The sequence below is a fragment of the Haliotis asinina genome, chromosome 9 (assembly GCF_037392515.1).
Source record: "Haliotis asinina isolate JCU_RB_2024 chromosome 9, JCU_Hal_asi_v2, whole genome shotgun sequence".
NCBI classification, from domain to species: Eukaryota; Metazoa; Mollusca; class Gastropoda; order Lepetellida; family Haliotidae; genus Haliotis; species Haliotis asinina.
In genome coordinates, this window is record NC_090288.1 from 46,498,304 (window position 1) to 46,516,749 (window position 18,446).

Sequence of the window (18,446 nt, forward strand, 5' to 3'; positions counted from 1 at the left end):
GATTTAAATGGTCATAATCCGCTTTGGGGTAGCAATAACACCAACACAAAAGGAAAGATTCTTGAGGATTTCTTCACCAATTCTGATTTATGTATTTTCAATGATAATTCTAACACATATCTTCACCCTGCAACTGGCTTATACTCCTCTCTAGATTTAACAGTTGCGGATACCAGCTTATACAATGAATTTGAATGGTCAGTCCACGATGATCTTTGTGGAAGTGATCATTTTCCCACTATATTCACAGCCATAAACCCAAGTGATGCTGCACCGTCGTCAAGGTGGAACTTTAACAAGGCAGATTGGTCTTTATTTGAGACCTTATGCACAAACAGATTAAAACCCGAAATCTTTTTAAATGCGTCTGATCCTATTCAGCTGTTTTCTGGTGAATTAAATATGGTTGCTGATGATTGTATTCCCAAATCCTCTATGGTTCCACACATTCGTAAACCATGGTTTACCATTGACTGCAAACAAGCTCGAAAGGCTAGGAAAAAGGCAGAAAAATATTTTAGCCGGCATCCAACAGTCCATAATTTAAACCAGTTTAAAATTTCAAACGCCAAGGCTCGCCGTACATTTAAACAGCATAAACGAGAGTCATGGCAAAACTAAGGTATGGAATATGGTGAAGAAGATTAAAGGTAAAGGTTCCAAATGTAGTGTACACCATCTTAAAGAGGGAGACATTTTTTAACAAAAAAATCTGATATTGCTAACAAGTTAGGTGAAACATTAGCTAAACATTCCTCCTCCTCCAATTATCCACCAACCTTTCAGAAGTTTAAAAATCAGCAAGAAAAAAAGTCAATTAATTTTAGTTCAGATAATGGAGAGGATTATAATGAAATCTTTTCAATTCAAGAGCTCCATACTGCACTTGGGCAAGCCCATGACACTGCTTCGGGAGCCGATAATATTCATGATCAGCTCCTTAAACATCTACCTGACTCGTGTTTAGAAACATTACTAAATATCTTTGACAGTATCTGGACTTCTGGTAATTTCCCACCATCATGGCGAAATGCCATAATCATTCCTATTCCTAAACCTGGCCGGGATCACACAGATCCATCTAATTACAGACCAATTTCTTTAACTAGCTGTGTTTGCAAGACAATGGAACGAATGGTTAATAATCGTCTAGTTTGGTACCTGGAAACCAACAACCTTATCACTGACATTCAATGTGGTTTCCGGAAAAATCGTAGTACCATCGATCATTTGGTACGCTTAGAGTCTTTCATCAAACATTCCATGCTAAATGAACAACATGCTGTATCGATTTTTTTCGATCTTGAAAAGGCATACGATACGACATGGAAGTATGGCATTTTGAAAGATCTCCATGATTTTGGTTTGAGGGGTCGTTTACAGCCTTTTCATATCACAGTTTTTAGAAGTCAGACAATTTCAAGTCCAAGTGGGGTCTACCCTGTCTGATCATTACAGTCAGGATCAGGGTGTCCCACAAGGCAGTATTTTGTCAGTAACATTGTTTAGTGTTAAGATAAACAGTTTATCAAAAGTTTTAAACAATTCAATTGATGGATCGTTATTTGTGGATGATTGTAATATTTCTTGTCGTGGTAAAAATATGCATACCATTGAACGGCAACTGCAGTTGTGTTTAAACAAGATTAATAAATGGTGTCTTGAAAACGGTTTCAAATTTTCTAAAACCAAGACTAATTGTATACATTTTTGTAGAAAGTATAAGCCGCATAAAGACCCTGAACTGTTTCTCAATGAAACTCCCATTACGGTTTTAAAGGAGGCCAAGTTCTTCGGTTTGATTTTTGCCTCACATTTAACGTTTCTACCACATATCAAATCCCTCAAAACTAAATGCCTGAAGGCACTTGACTTGTTGAAAGTTGTTTCACATTCTAAGTGGGCAGGCGATCATGCTACCCTCTTACAACTTTATCGATCATTGATTCGTTCGAAACTTGATTATGGTTCCATTATATATGGTGGAGCCTGCAAAAGCAACCTAAAACTTTTAGATTCTGTTCACCATCAAGGTCTCAGACTTTGTCTTGGCTCTTTTCGAACATCACCTGTTGACAGCCTCTATGTCGAGGCTGATGAACCATATCTTAATCAACGCCGTATAAAATTAACTTTACAGTATGTAACAAAATTGTGTTCCAGCAAATCAAACCCTGCCTATAACTGTGTCTTTAATCCTTTGTATGAGGATTTGTATAACAAGCAGTCTTCTCTTGTTCCACCTCTTGGAAAAAGAGTGAAACCTTTCCTTTCTGCTGCTGGCATTCAGCTAGAAAAAATAGCTCCTTCCTGTTTACTTTCTTCTCCTCCTTGGCAATTGGTGAGACCACAAGTTGACCTTACACTGACAACATTTAGAAAATCAGAGACCAATGAATTACAATATAAACAAGAATCTAAAAGTAAATACAATACATATAAATCCTTATTCACAGATGGATCCGAGGGTGATGGTGCAGTGGCTTGTGCCACAGTCATTGGGTCCAAAACATTCTCTTCCAGATTACCGGATCACAGCTCTATTTTCACAGCGGAAGCAAACGCTATATTAACAGCTCATAAATATATTGAAAGACACCCCAAACATAAACAGTATGTAATCTATTCAGACTCTCTTTCTTGCCTTCAGGCTATTAAAAATCTTTCTTCCAAACATCCACTTTTAATAGAAATTATTGAACTGTTTAATAATCTTGCTACCGGCCAATACGACATCGTCTTTTGTTGGTTACCTAGCCATGTTGGCATTTCTGTGAACACAATGGCTGATCTTGCTGCCAAGGAAGCACTCAACAAATCTGTTACACCACTTCTTATTCCATATTCTGATTATAAAGCTACAATTAGATCTTTTATCCGTGATCTGATGCAAAAGAAGTGGGACACCCAAGTGGGTATAAATAAACTACATGAAATAAAACCCTACATTGGTTATACCTACTTGGGTTGTCAGTCCAGATTTGAGGAGGTAATCATGCGACGATGTCGTATTGGCCATACAAGATATACACATGCACGCCTGTTGACAGGTGAGGATCCTCCGTTTTGTATCCCTTGTGATGAGAGAGTCACAGTCAAGCACATCTTGCTTGACTGTGTTGAATTCTCCATCACAAGGGGTAAATACTTCAATGTCAAAACCGTTAAGGATCTTTTTACCACTGTTTGTGTCCATTTAATTAATTTTTTAAAAGAAATTGATTTCATGACTGAAGTTTGATTACTGTGTTGTAGATAGATGTAATTTAATTATCGGTAGTATAAATTAGCAACTGGTATTGTTAGTGGCTGTATCCTCAAAGGGGGTTAAAGTATCGTAAAATTATTGTCCTCCTGAGAGGGTACGTAGGTCCCAAAACATTTCTCAGCTTAATTTTTGCTTACCCGATTTTAAACGTAGTATATTTGTTCTTTTAAAAATTTGGCTAAACTTTAGCACAATCACCAACGGCTGAAAGGATGGTGTAAATCCAGCTAGGGTCCATGCAGGTAGCAAAGGTACTGTAAGTCCCCATGGACCCTGGTATGGTGATCTTCCTTCAGTTGTTGGCGGTCTATAGCCTGTTGTTATATTGTGTCGTCCTCTAGAGTTAATTTTTTAGATTAATTACTAGTTTTACATGTCTGTCTGTCTGTGATAGTCTAGTTGTTTTACTGTCCTTCGTTGACAGGTCTTTTACCATTCTCTATTAGGTATATTATTATTGGTTCTCGTCACGATATGACTGCAATATTGCCGATGTGACGTTAAACATTAACTCACTCACTCACTCACTCTCTGTTCGGACACAGTTTCTTCTACCACCAGTCTATAAGCATTGCCTAGGTCATCTGTGATGTATTTTGATCTATGCGCACCACGCACGGTCATATTTGTCTGAAAGGATGCAGGAAGAACGTGTAAAAAATTGTTTAACATTACTTACAATTGGATAAGGATGGCCCTAAAATATTTCGGTAGTATTTTAATCGAGCGGCATCCTACGTCACAAGTCACGTGATGTGATGTTGACAAACATCATCAGCTAGAAGACGATGCAAACGAAGATTGAAACTCGGCTCATTTACCTTGTGTACATAGCTTTATTATGATGTAAAATAAAGTATTAAGAAGATTCATGTGATTTTTACATACAGCTATTTTCTTTATATTCTTACCTTCCTGATTTCAATTCCTGACAAGTTTCTTCACGGAGCGTGTTATAAGAGCTGAATGGCGACAAAAACTCAAGTGAACAACGTGGGTGTTGATGGCATGATATGACTGAAAGGTGCAGAGAGAAAGTCATGTTTGTCTGCTGGCAGTTGACGATATCTGCTTACGAAAGCTTTATTACATTGTACGTTTGTTTGTGCAGTGTGTCCTAATGGTACATATGGTAACAACTGCTCCTCCATGTGCGGCCACTGTCTCAGTGAGGACATCTGTGACAAGACAAACGGAACCTGTCCTGGAGGATGTGAAGCAGGGTGGATGAACAGTACATGTATGCAGGGTAGGTTTGTATGAATTTAAGTATGATAAGTGAAAGCTCGTATAAAATACGTTTACACAAGGAAGATATTTGTCTACAGTGCGAGTGACTACGTGTCATGACATCAATTGACTAGTATGTGATCATAAATCATTTGATGGGTTAAGTGATGACGACGTGCGTTCTTTATGTTCATGTGTTTGCAGCATGTCCAGATGGTTCCTATGGCACTAACTGTTCCTTACAGTGTGGAAAATGTCTGGATAGTGTAAGCTGTGACAAGACAAACGGAATCTGTCTTAACGGATGTGCACCAGGATGGATAAATGATATCTTTTGTCTGCAACGTGAGTCAATATGTTGATGTCCACGAGTGATATACTTCTTTAATATATAGGCAGTGTGTCAAACGTACAAGTGTGGAAATTACCTAATTTGTGACAGTCGTGTTAAGGAAAATGGAACATGTCCACACACGGATGTACAGCATAATGGCTGAATGGCGGCACAAACGAAGTGAGTGCTGATGTCATCTTATGAATGAATGGTGCAGAAAGAAGGTCATGTTTGTCTTTTGGCCGGTAGCTATTCACCAAGTCAGATGGTCTCTATAGCAGTGACTGTACCTCCTAATGTGGAAACTGACATCTGTGAAAGACAATAAAATCTTTTAGGATGTGTATTAAACGTGAGTTGGAATCGTATGAAATGAATATCAGGTGGTGCAATAATATTGTTAACATACTCCAAAGCAACACGTATTTGTAAAGTCAGCACATTCATTTAACATTGTGTGATATTGATTCATATTACCCACGAGGTCAACGTATTGGCAGTTGCATACTAATCTCGTTCGTGACACGTGTGTCGTATCGCGTTGACCTGTGTCGTAACTTGACCTGAGATTCTAACGATTTGATTGGATAACCAATGACCTCTCAAATATGTCACGTTGTGACTGAACTATTTTTCCATTCATAGCAAACACGTGAATCCATTCATTCTACAAATTATATGCAAACATTGTGAACATTGCCGTGTCGTTGTTAAATTGTGAATCGAACTGAGACTCTATATCCGTCGAAAAACATAAACCCAATGTTTCCACCAATGATGTTAGTTGAATGAAGCAGCCATGACTGTCCTGTCATGGCTGTGTGCAGAAGGGTGGATGAATGACGACACATGTGATCATGACAGATATATCTACGAATATACGCCTAATACGACAAAGTAGGTGTAGGTGTAGGTGTAGGTGTAGGTGTAGGTGCAGTGTAGGTGTAGGTGCAGGGTTTCATTTGTTGGTGTGTGGTCATCAGAGAAGGTTAAAGTCAAATCTCTTTTTGGGACTTTGTTACGAGTTGAAACTGAAATTGTTATTATAAAATTTGACTCAAATCAAGCTAATCAGTAACCCAGTAAATATACACACGAAATTAATACGTAATTAGCAAATTATAATGCAAAAGTCTTAGCAATTATGTAATTATGTCTTCAACGTAAGTAATGATGCCACTCTATGACAGAGCAAATAATAATAGTTAATATACCTATCTTCACTGTTGTTCAATTAAGTTGTTTTTTTTATTAAACATTTCCTTCAAATTACCATTACCAAGCCGTGCACCTTATCACATAACAGAACTATTCATCGACATATAAAACGTCTACGCAAGAGAATGCGTCATTTCGAATATCCAATTAACGTAAAACTTGCGGACAATATAAATCTCAGAATCCAGTATTAGATCCACATGGCCTAGCGGGGGCTATCAAACAAGACTATATTGGAATCAGCATGTCCAAACGGATCCCACGGTGACAACTGCGCCGCTCTCTGTGGAAACTGTCTAGATGGTGCCATCTGTGCGAAAACAAATGGAACATGTCCAAAAGGATGTGCAGCAGGATGGATGAATGATGACACAATGTTGTGTGTACAACGTACGTAGAGATCCTAAGTTTTGAAAGTTTTGAAAGACAAATGGTTACCGAGTGTATTTGGCAACATGTTTTCATATATGAGTATTCTCTTGTTTACGCTTTTATCATTTTTTTTGAGGTTTGGCATATGAAACTAATGTTATTTCAGGAGGCACCAACAACATTCTCGGCACGGAGTTCTAAATGTTGTATCTAATATGAAATAGGAATAATGCATGAGGAAAGGATAACGGAATGGTCAAACCATAAATGCGCTGTGACTTTGTTTACCGTTTATCTGTCAACTGATATAAGTGGCTCTTATTGTACCAATGAGCAAGTGTAACCGACGAACAAAAGCTACTGAATGCTTAATACTATGCAGACAAACTTTGTAACTGCTTTTTAAGGCAAATATACACAGGGGATATTAGACAGTATATCACCATTAGAAATGACATCGGGTGTAGTTCATAGCTAATGTCAATTAATCATCGTTTTGTTTGGTTAAGGCGTAATGATGTAGACATTCTGTGATAGGAGCTGTGGTTTTGGCTTCCCACTCACACCCTTTTCAAATATATTTCATACATCTAGCTTAAAATGAGTATGCGATCGAAACTACTATCCCAAGATGCCCAATAGTCAATGTCAGCTAAATACGCGGTTCATTTGCGTACATGATCATGCTTGATTCTGTATTTTTTCTTTCTTACTCTGTCACATAAACAACATACATACTGCATTAAATGCTATTTCTGCAGACATTTGCACATAACAGCAAATGACAATACGTATGAAATACAAAGTGACATTGTTGCGACGCAAATTTAATAACGCGATAAAATGTAATACACTGCGGCAAATTGTAACAATTTGCCGCAGTTTTTATTATAATTTACAGTTGCAGTTACTGCATTTTTTCCCGCACTTTTTATTATAATTTCCCGCGGCATTACAATTTGCGGTTTTGCCGCAGTTTATTCAATTTTACCGCGTTATTACAATTTGCGTCGTAACAACCGGGCCGCTAAAATAACACGAATGATGCGAAATGTGACCCATAATCAATGATTATACAAATAACAAAAAAAAACCCATTCTCATAGCACATTATAACGATATACCAATAACCCATAACAGTATAGTGAATTAGTGTAATAATAACTCATATATTTTACATGCAAGGTCCAGTCAGTCAGTAATGGAGCACAGTCTAAGGGAAACCACTCTCAGTTCGTAAAATTAACTACCCTTGATATTCCTATGAGGTCACGGTCGAATATCTCAAAAGTTTATCGACACGCCTCAACAAACATGTTCCTGATGTAAAAGTAAGTTGTTACCCGGACTCATTTGTGAAGTTATTGACTCATGTATTGATATTTGGCTTGAGGTAGCTTGGACAATAAAATCCATTTCTTGATGAAACAATGATTTTGTTTCTCAGCGGGGCACGTTTCCAAGGTGAAAGATGGTTTGTATACACAGGTGTGAGAGGTGTGACAATTCTAACACCTACGACTAGACAATGGAAACACGCATAATTATCGTGTTTATGTTTGCATTGGTGGTTTATCAACCAGATGGATTAATTACCATCGTTAGTTTTAGTATCAACCATAAGCGACGGCCATAGGCACACAGCTGAGTAGCAAAAATTACAGGGGTAAATGACTTCTGTTCGGTGAAGAACGACAGGGCTACAAATGAAGGGTTACTGTGAATCGGACGGTATAGTCCATATATGGCTAACAAAGCCTTGCATTATGGTTTGGAACTGCTTAATGCACTAAAACAGACCTGGTTTTCTATTTAGAATGGGGTATCCCAGTATTGACCAAGGTTTGCTGGCTTAGCCATCTCATCCACGATATACGCACAACGTTTAAGGATGTAATGCTAGTTGTTTGTCTTCTCGTCAATTTTCTTCTCTGCTTGCTTTGAAATATGTATAAGGAGCCGACAATCGTGTTTTGGGTTTTGTCCGGTAGAGGAAGTTTCCCTTTCATGTCATGCTCTACCTATCACATATCTGTAAAACTATTTATGGAAAATACAATGTAAAATGGGCTTTTCATCGCAAATAACTGAAGGTAGATCACCATATTAGGGTCTTACTCTTCTAATGACGCTTTCTTACATTACTGAACGCGTATGCTCTTAGGAACGTGCATGATAAATCTGTAGAGCAGATATGGAATGTGAAACATAGTCCACCATTCGCTGTTTTGTGTATGAAGGATTATAGTTATGTTTGAGATTGGAATTTGGTGGTACAACAGCTGGACTGAATAACGTGTCTGTCTTTGTACAAGTAATTTTAAAGGGGGGGGGGGGGGGGCAAGCCTAGAACTAAATCCAGATTTTGACACTACTTGTGCATGCCTCGTGCAAATTGCTTCCTTGTCCTTATACGGTGCGTTTACTTCATCTGTCACATACATGAAGTATTTACAACAAATTATTAATGCAGTGTACGACTACATGCTTTGATTGAGACTGACTGTTGTTCCAAGAATCACAGAAGGCTGAAACTCTTTCACCAACCTTTATTTCCGTCTGCGTAATGATTGCCGTCGTTGTAGCGTTGTATTATGTACATATATGTTGTCGTTTTGTACAAAACAGTTGACGAGTGTTTAAAACTACAAAAGAGAAGCAAAATACTTGTTGAGCATGTAATACGAACCTGAACCTAAAAAAGGCACAACTATTGCTGCTCTCAACACGGCGGCCGACTGTCTAGCTGAGCCCATGTTCTCTTGATCATGTGGTCAGATTGCCAGGATATGTGCCCACGTTTAGGCAGCTACCTGGATTTACTACCTGCAACCTGTGTATTTCTGAATGGTTAACATAAGTGGTTAGAGTGAATAATCCTTTTTACCACAGGCACTTGCACTGATGTGTTGACAATTTTAGAATATTAAAAATTACTTTATTTAAAGTAAATTAAGAGGCTAAACTTTGCGTTCTGCACGTACGTTTGATTTATTATGATCGTCTTGACGTATTTACTCTGTTACACATTTCACAAGGTAAAGCAATGAAAGCCCATTACTTTTTTAATGTAACCAAAAGTTCTTAGCTGTGAAAGAATGAACGTTCCTGGAGAATGTACATCAGTGTGGTAGAGTGACAGGAACAAGGTAAGAATCTAAGGAGTCTTTTTTGTTGGTGTTGTTAGATTTTTTGTTCTGTTTTTTGCTTTTGCTGGTTCTTTTTGTTTTTGTTTGTTTTGGTTTTTTTTTGTTTTTGTATGTGTTTGTTTTGTTTGTTTGTTTGTTTGTTTTGTTTTTTTTTTGTTTTATTTTATTTTTTTTAGGGGGGGGTGTTGTTTGTATTTTTTTAAATGAGAATAATTTTGTATAATATTATTACACCATATCCTTATAATATGCGTGTTTGTAGCATGTCCGGATGGTTTCTATGGTAACAACTGTGCCTCACAATGTGGAAACTGTCTGGATGGTGTCAGCTGCGGCAAGACAAGCGGAATCTGTCCTAATGGGTGTGCAGCAGGATGGATGAATGACGGTACATGCCTACAACGTAAGTTATGACATGTATTGCATTTGGGATATTGAGATATATCAATTGGGTGAAAGGACGAGAATTCAAATCTATGATATGTCTGCCTAATTCAATCTTACCATGTTGTTTCCTTTGCTATAAGTGGATTGGCTCTCAGCAGTTTAGCACAGACTGACATAGGAAACAATGGTCGTTATGGCAACTACTGACAATCTGGTTATGGTCATTGCAATCCAGCTTGGCATGTAGCAAAGTCAATGACACTCGTGTGTAACAGCCATATCAGGAGAAACATCAATACGATTTCCCCAGTTATTCCATATGTTATGCCTTTGTAGCATGTTCAAATGGATTCTTTGGTATCAATTGTACCTCTCATTGTGGAAACTGTCTCAACGGTGACATCTGTGAAAAGACAAACGGAACCTGCCCTGGAGGATGTTCAGCTGGATGGTACAATGACACATGTCTACAAGGTGGGTCTGTACCTTTCGGAATTAGAGTAAAAGTCGCAGTACCCTATTACTTGATGTGTTCGTTATGTTTGTGCGCTTTGCGCCTCACGATGTGGCAGCTGTGTAGATGGTGTCAGCTGTGAAAAGACAAAGAAACAGAACTTGGAGAATGAGCAGCAGGAAAGATCAATTCATAATATCTACATTAGAGATATTTGTCAATTAGGTTAATGAAGGGAAATGCAACTATTAGATACTTTTTGTTTTCATTTCAATCAATTCATGAACTGTTCAATGATAAACATTAGATCCATTACCTGCATATCCTGTATGGGCGTTTCACACTGTGATTGTATGTCCAGATGGACTTCAACTTCAGGATTCGTGTTAACCTTTGTACTGGTAAATAAGTTACAGGAAACGTCAAGGGTATGACAAGCATTGTTCTCAGGCCGTTTGCTCTTGATGTAGTTAACTTTGAATTGTTGGAACTGACTGCTGCCGAACTTGGCAATCACTACTCATGACGAGATACAATGGTCGTTTTGGCAACTAGTGCCAGTCTGATTACGACCATTGCAGTCCATGGCATAAAGCAAAGTCAACGACACTCGTAAAAACAGTAACATCGGTCGACACGCTCTTAGCCTAGGGCACTTGCATGTTAAAAAACAGGGATAATATTAGAACATGAACAGTATGACTTAATATGGTGTCGGGAAATTCTTATGGACACCTGATACACAGACATCTCACATGAAACACAAGACTTCTACTTAGAACGATGTCTTAATTTGTCTTCCAGGATGTGCCGTAGGAACGCACAGGATTAACTGTACAGCAGATTGTGGATGTAAGGACTTGAAGTGCAGTGACGCTGATAGTGGTGAGACGATACAGTATGATCATACGTAATGAGACGACCTACCAAGCTGTAGTTCCTGTGTATTGCATGGGTTTGGAACGATGGTCATTTAACACTACTTGTATTAGATTTATGTTATGAAAGTGCAAAAGCGTATTAGCGCTGAAAGTATAAGATGTACAATGTATCTCCGGGCTTCCAGCAGACGTGCATATAGTGTCTATGTGCATGATGGAGGGCTCACATTTGTCTGTTTTTCCCTACAGAGGAGGGATCCAACTGGGGAACCCCAGTGGCATCTGTACTTGGTGTGTTGCTGATCTGCACAGTGACTGGGGGAACACTATACATCAGACGGTAACATATTTTGCCTCCTTTTACCAGTAGTCGTAGGTTTTGGAAAATTAACGAACGTCTTTTTCATTCCTTATCCGCCAGTTGTTCAGCAAACATAATGTTCTGTTCACGTGTGTGCAAATAGTATCTTAAGACCCCGTTATTGACAGTACATACCTTGATGGCAGAGGTCAGCGTTACAAGTCCCTCTGCAAAACAGCCATTTTTTTCACCCAGTCAAACCCCTGCATATACTTTACAGCAATCATTTAGTTGTGCTCTACAAAACAACAAAAACTATTTTCACGCCAGATTACTGAAACAACTGGAGATCTTACAGACCAAGATGAGCGAGGAACATTATGTAACACTTGATGAGAAGACAAAGACAACAGCCACAGAAAGTACATACGAACATATCGACAGTGCCACGCCCTACTACAACACAGTCAACCATCTTCATGATGAAACTGGATGAGAGGACAAAGGTTCCAGCAACAAAAAGAACATGCGAACATTTTGACAGTTGTATTACATATTACTACGTCGTCGACCATCTTCATGATGAAAATGGATGATTTTAACACGAATAGAACACGATAGCGAACTGCAGAAATATGTAGTTTATATTGTTCACCATAACAGTACTTGGTAAATAAGTACCCTCGCTATGTGACACATTGTTCTTGACCGTTATTAAGTGGAGGAAATTTACGAGTATGTACGCTAATTACAGTCTGTATCAAGGTATGTACCACTGGGATCACTATCTGTGACTATAGTCCTGACAGAAGCTGTAATAAGATGAAAATGAATTCGCTGCACCACTATTGATTTGTAACATTTGTAATGATTCACTTTCAATGAATGTCTTTTTCATTGAATAAAAAACATGGTAATATCATTTCCAACATAATTCAATGGACAATTTATGTTTAGATAAACAGCACTACTTTATGCTCAACGTTTCAATCAACATTTCTGCATCTACATGTAAAAGATGTCTTTTTCATTTTGTCATAGACTAAATCATTTCAATTAGTTTCCTTAAACCTTCATTTATTCAAACGATCTATTTGTTTCAATATAAGTCCGAAGTGCACCGAAATTCTAATCCCTATGTCGATGTTATGTATTCTGCAAACATTCGGTGTATCCCCTCTTATCATAAACCCTCCTCCGGGCAGGACCCTTAATTCTCAAACGCTGTCAATACATGTCAGTTAACACCTCCCTACGTCGGCGATTCTTACGTATGTACATGTGCATGGGCCAGTGACCTTGCACAATGTGGCGTAATGGCCCTGTGTTTAAAAACCTGACTGATGTGGTCAGTCGGGAGACCATCCAGTGAGACCAACCAGAGAGACCATCCAGCAAGACCAAGGAGACCAGTAAGGGAAAAGAGAAGTGGACGGATCGTGCGGCTAGTCGGGGTGTCGGCCAAGGCCGTCGCCCCACCTACGACTACGTCCACGACGAAGAATCGCCATCGGAATTCTGGATGGGTGTAAGTGACAGAGCGGGTCTCCACATCGGGATCATTGGCCACTCAGTCCCGATGTGAGTTCTGTCACATGTTTACCATTGTGTATACCATTTCAACCATAATTCAACCAAACATTAATACAACATGGCTGCTGATGTCTTCATCTCTATCACTCTCGTCCACCATCCTAAACTACCACCCGAGAGTGAACACCACGGACGCTCATGGACAATTTTGTGAAAAAACATGGTAATATCATCTCCAACTAATTCAATGGACAAATTATATTTAGATAAACAGCACTATTTTATGCTCAACTTCACCAACTTAATTGATTTTGATCAAAGCGTTCTCATAAACTGAGTAAATATTCATGTCCGTGATACTTATTACAGCCAGTCCACTAAGCTATAATTGGCCTAGGTGGCTATGAGCTGCACCCATAATCGGTGAACACATTTCAGCAACAGACTCATCGCCCAGCCCTAATTATTATTAACTGAGAACACCCCTTAATGGACACAGTATGCGTACCACATTCGTGCCCAAATACCGGTATATCTCTCACACGCGCGATTTATGCACTTGTGTCGTAAACATGTCATGGCGTGGTATAATATACTTTATGTATGTGTTCAGTCTACGTTACTTTAAATAAGCTTCGGCTGTAGGGCCGACAAGATGTGTAAAGGGAGTATCATGATGAAAATATGAAAATAAACGTTAAGCCCGTGTACTGTTTGTGGTTACAGATATAACAGGTGATCAGATGATTCAGGTGACAAATGGAGGGTATCGAATGCAACAAGAAACTATTTTGGATTGTTCATACAAAACATCGATATCACATTCTGCTCAAACCATGTGTGGTTATTATACCAACAAATACTGTTTACGCAGTTCTGGTAGAAACGTATGATACGGTTTGCGCACATGAATGTGATAATCACACACACATTATACAAAACTGACGCCTGTACCCAACTTAGTTCATTTTTATGTATTTGGTGAATCACTTTTTTATTTTATCTTTGTCCTCTGTCCGCCGCACATTGTTTTCTGCCTAAATTATTATTTGCCTAAACTGTTATATGCTGAGTTCACTAAACCTCAATCGACACATGAAACATAGTGTTACATAGCCATAATTAATAAACAGCACGCCATTTAGAAAAAGCACACGACTGTCCATTCCTGCGTAAAGTATTACACGTATTGATGTATGCGTTTAGGTACAAGTAAAATTATTTCTGTGATTTATGTCTGCGTGTGTGTTACTGTTAACAAATCATTGGCGATATACTTTTTTCATCTTGCTAAAGTTCCCGTGTACTGTTTGTGGTTACAGATATAACAGGTGATCAGATGATTCAGGTGACAAATGGAGGGTATCGAATGCAACAAGAAACTATTTTGTATTGTTCATACAAAACATCGATATCACATTCTGCTCAAACCATGTGTGGTTATTATACCAACAAATACTGTTTACGCAGTTCTGGTAGAAACGTATGATACGGTTTGCGCACATGAATGTGATAATCACACACACATTATACAAAACTGACGCCTGTACCCAACTTAGTTCATTTTTATGTATTTGGTGAATCACTTTTTTATTTTATCTTTGTCCTCTGTCCGCCGCACATTGTTTTCTGCCTAAATTATTATTTGCCTAAACTGTTATATGCTGAGTTCACTAAACCTCAATCGACACATGAAACATAGTGTTACATAGCCATAATTAATAAACAGCACGCCATTTAGAAAAAGCACACGACTGTCCATTCCTGCGTAAAGTATTACACGTATTGATGTATGCGTTTAGGTACAAGTAAAATGATTTCTTTGATTTATGTCTGCGTGTGTGTTACTGTTAACAAATCATTGGCGATATACTTTTTTCATCTTGCTAAAGTTCCTTGTCACTGTTGTTTTGAAAAATAAGTCACTTAACATTTAGTTATTTAGTTTCTCATAAATGATACTAAATGCCCTAACAATCAATTTAAAATATCAAATGCATGAGTATATATAAACGTGTGTATCTATATACTATCAGGCAACTGAATAGATTTACTCTACGTCCCCATCAAGAGTGTCAATTCCGTCTCAACAAGAACATCCACATTCAGCTTCAGTTATGCCTACGTCACTGTCATTTGACAATCGAGCTGTATAAAGCTCACAAAATACAAGGAGTTTAAGTTAAATAAAACGTCTTCATCTTAATCAGTTTCGTAAAAGCGACATTATCATATGTCCCAATGAAATTTGTACCAGCTATCATATGACATCCAGTAAGTATCTCCCAGTACATGAATACCTCTGACACCTGAATGCCTGTGACAAGCAATACGCTTGAACAAAATAAGCCAGACAACTAAAGCTCATAACTATGCTGTCATGAGGTCTCACTAACCGGACTCAGTACCGAGTGTGTGATATCTGCTAGGTGTAAATATAGACGTCTACCTATTGGGAATGAATTTTCTGTGTGCCCATGGTGAAGGACCGTCTTGGCGGTGCCTTGTGCATAAGAAGTTCAACTGAATTACTACCAATGCTGAGAAGACGATCACACAAGGACTGAAACCAAATCATAAGATGTCCGTGTGCAAAGGAGCATGTGCTAGAGATCCTTAGAACAAGGACGATGTTGAAGAGGATAAAAGTATCATACTATCCCTCTTCACTCTCTCTTCCCGGTTGCATATTATAGAGATCCTTTAAGATTAAAAAATACATTATTGACAATACGAGGAGCGTTCATTAAACGTTATCCCTGACCCACTTGCGGTAGACTTAGTCATATGAAACTTGGCACATTATTAGTCTTTCTCTACACAGCAACAACCAATAGTTACACGCAATTCCAATCGTGTTAAGCACATGTCATCATGGGCTAAGTGGCAAACAGTAAAACCGTGTCTCCACAGTGTCTTCATCAGTGACTAAATGAGGTCGACCAGGCAATGCCAGTTTAACTACGTCATACGATGAGATATCCCCCCATACGTTGCTTCCATTTCATCAAAGGTCTCAATTTCAATTTCAATTCTGTTTATTCAGTATTTAGGGCCTTGAGGCCTACAGTACAAATACAGGTACATTTTATGCAGGTCACGTGTTGTGATTTACAGTTCTTGCTTCGAATACATGCTTTAAGTACAATGCGGTTGCTTTAATAACATCAATATTTCTAGCATTGATAAGATTGGAAAGTGTGTGCTTATCTGTAACAAGCAATGAAATAAATGGCAGATATTTCGCTCTTAAGTCGGAGTACACTGTGCACACAAACAATATATGAAATTCATTTTCAATATACCCTAGATTACAGTGTCTACAAATGGATACACTTAGATCTGGCAAGTCTCTTTTGGATTTACGTACATGATTAACTCTCAGATCATGGAAACCTATTCGTAATTTACAAAACGCCCTCATCAGACCTTTATCTTGCAAGTGTGTGATATAAAATTCAGGCTCTAACAAAGTTTTATGGGATGAATAAAATTCTAAAAAATTCGAGTCATTAAGTGACATCAACCATTCTTGTCGAAAAATATCTTCAAGGCGTTGCTTAAACATACATTTCCAACATCCTGCGATATCCACACATAAGAGAAGCCAGTTGAAAAAAGTAATTGTCTAACCTCTGATTTCGCTTCCAATTTCGCTTGCCACTATCATCCTGCATTTTTAAGAAAATATAACTTTGCCTTGGGTATCTAAATGATTCCATTCTCAATAATTTAAGCCAATATTTTATTACTCTTATTCTACTTGACACAAATATGTTACAGCGCCCAGTTTCACCCAAGATAGCCTTATTAGAGGCAAATTTTCCAAGCTTTAGGAAATGTTTAAAAAATGAAGCTTGTACCTTTTCTAAACTGTGAAAATATTTAGTTCCCCAAATTTCGGATCCATATAAAAGGATAGGTAAAATTTTACAATCAAATATGGTACAGGCAATTTTAAATGAAATAAAGGGATTCTTTTTAAAAAGCTGGTAAACAGATTGTGTAGCCTTAGCTGCTTGAGTCGCCAAACTTTTACAGGCTGTTGTCCAGTTCAGTCTGGAAGAGAATATCAACGTTGAACCCCAAGTATTTGTAATATGAAACACATTTAAGCTTTGTATTACCATAATACCAAACTTCATCTTTCTTTAATACACCTCCATTTCTAAATACAATTATATCCGTTTTCTCAATATTAACACTCAAACCCCAGGTTATACAAAATTGATGTAACACATTGAGTTGCTGCTGTAAGCCAACTACAGTATAGGAAAACATCAGCAAATAATACCATCATAATATCATCAATGTCCTGTGATAGAAAAACACCATGTTTACAAGATTTGCAAATTTCTGAACAAAGTTCATTTATAAAGAAGATGAAGAGAATGGGGCTTAAAATACAGCCTTGGCGCACCCCAGTACTTGTAGAAAACATATTAGTTCTGTAACAATTTCCAACTTTCACACAGCATTTTACAGATGAATACATACTGTGGAGAAGATTATATAATTTACCATGACAACCTGACTTAAGTAATAGATATAAAAGTTTGGTTCTGTCAACAGAGTCAAAAGCCTTTTTAAAATCAATAAACGCACAAAAGAATCGACCTTTAGGCTTTGATAAATACTTAGAACATAAAGCCGGTAGGGTAAATATGTTGTCAGTTGTTGCATACCCGGGTCTGAACCCCGCTTGTGCTTCTGTAAGAATATCATTCAATTCTATCCATGTTCGCAGGCGCTTATCTAGTATTGATGCAAATATTTTTCCTGATATATTCAAAAGAGATATACCCCTGTAGTTGTTGGGGTCGGTTGCACAGCCTGACTTAAATAGAGGTATAATTAAGGCAGAGTTCCATGATTCTGGGAATGTTCCAGTGTCAAATATTGCGTTAAATAAAGGTTTCAGGAAAGCTAGTAAAGTAGACTGACCAATCTTAAAAACTTCTGGGGGGATACCATCCTCCCCGGGGGGATGTTCCTGTTTTTATCTTCTGTATAGCTTCAGTAATTTCATAATCGGAAATACTATCCGACAACAGTTGATCCACACCGGATGAATTTACACACTCATCACAAGCGTGATTAGATATAAAGTCAAACACATGTTGATCGGAATCCTCATTTGCCTGGGGTTTACTTGGGTTAAAGAGATCTTTAAAATAACTATAAAGATTGTCTGGTGACAGTGGACATCCTCTAACTCTAACTCCTTAATGAATGTTTTAAACTATTCCAGAAGGACTTACAGTCACCAATCTTAGCCGCTCTACACAGATCCTCGGCTAAGCTTTTTTCAAGATTTTC

The 18,446-nt window shown here is 38.0% G+C and overlaps 1 protein-coding gene across 1 annotated transcript in view; it reads left to right on the plus strand.

Moving 5' to 3' along the window:
- LOC137296866 (platelet endothelial aggregation receptor 1-like) overlaps positions 1 to 12,528 on the plus strand; it is a 30,417-nt gene extending 17,889 nt beyond the window's left edge. The window contains exons 7-13 of the mRNA XM_067828743.1: positions 4,380 to 4,517; positions 4,703 to 4,843; positions 9,834 to 9,974; positions 10,295 to 10,432; positions 11,217 to 11,297; positions 11,543 to 11,633; positions 11,925 to 12,528. Of these exons, the coding sequence (XP_067684844.1) occupies positions 4,380 to 4,517; positions 4,703 to 4,843; positions 9,834 to 9,974; positions 10,295 to 10,432; positions 11,217 to 11,297; positions 11,543 to 11,633; positions 11,925 to 12,090 (896 nt within the window). The 3' untranslated portion in view covers positions 12,091 to 12,528. The remainder of the gene's footprint in view (positions 1 to 4,379; positions 4,518 to 4,702; positions 4,844 to 9,833; positions 9,975 to 10,294; positions 10,433 to 11,216; positions 11,298 to 11,542; positions 11,634 to 11,924) is intronic.
- Positions 12,529 to 18,446: the final 5,918 nt, after the last annotated feature.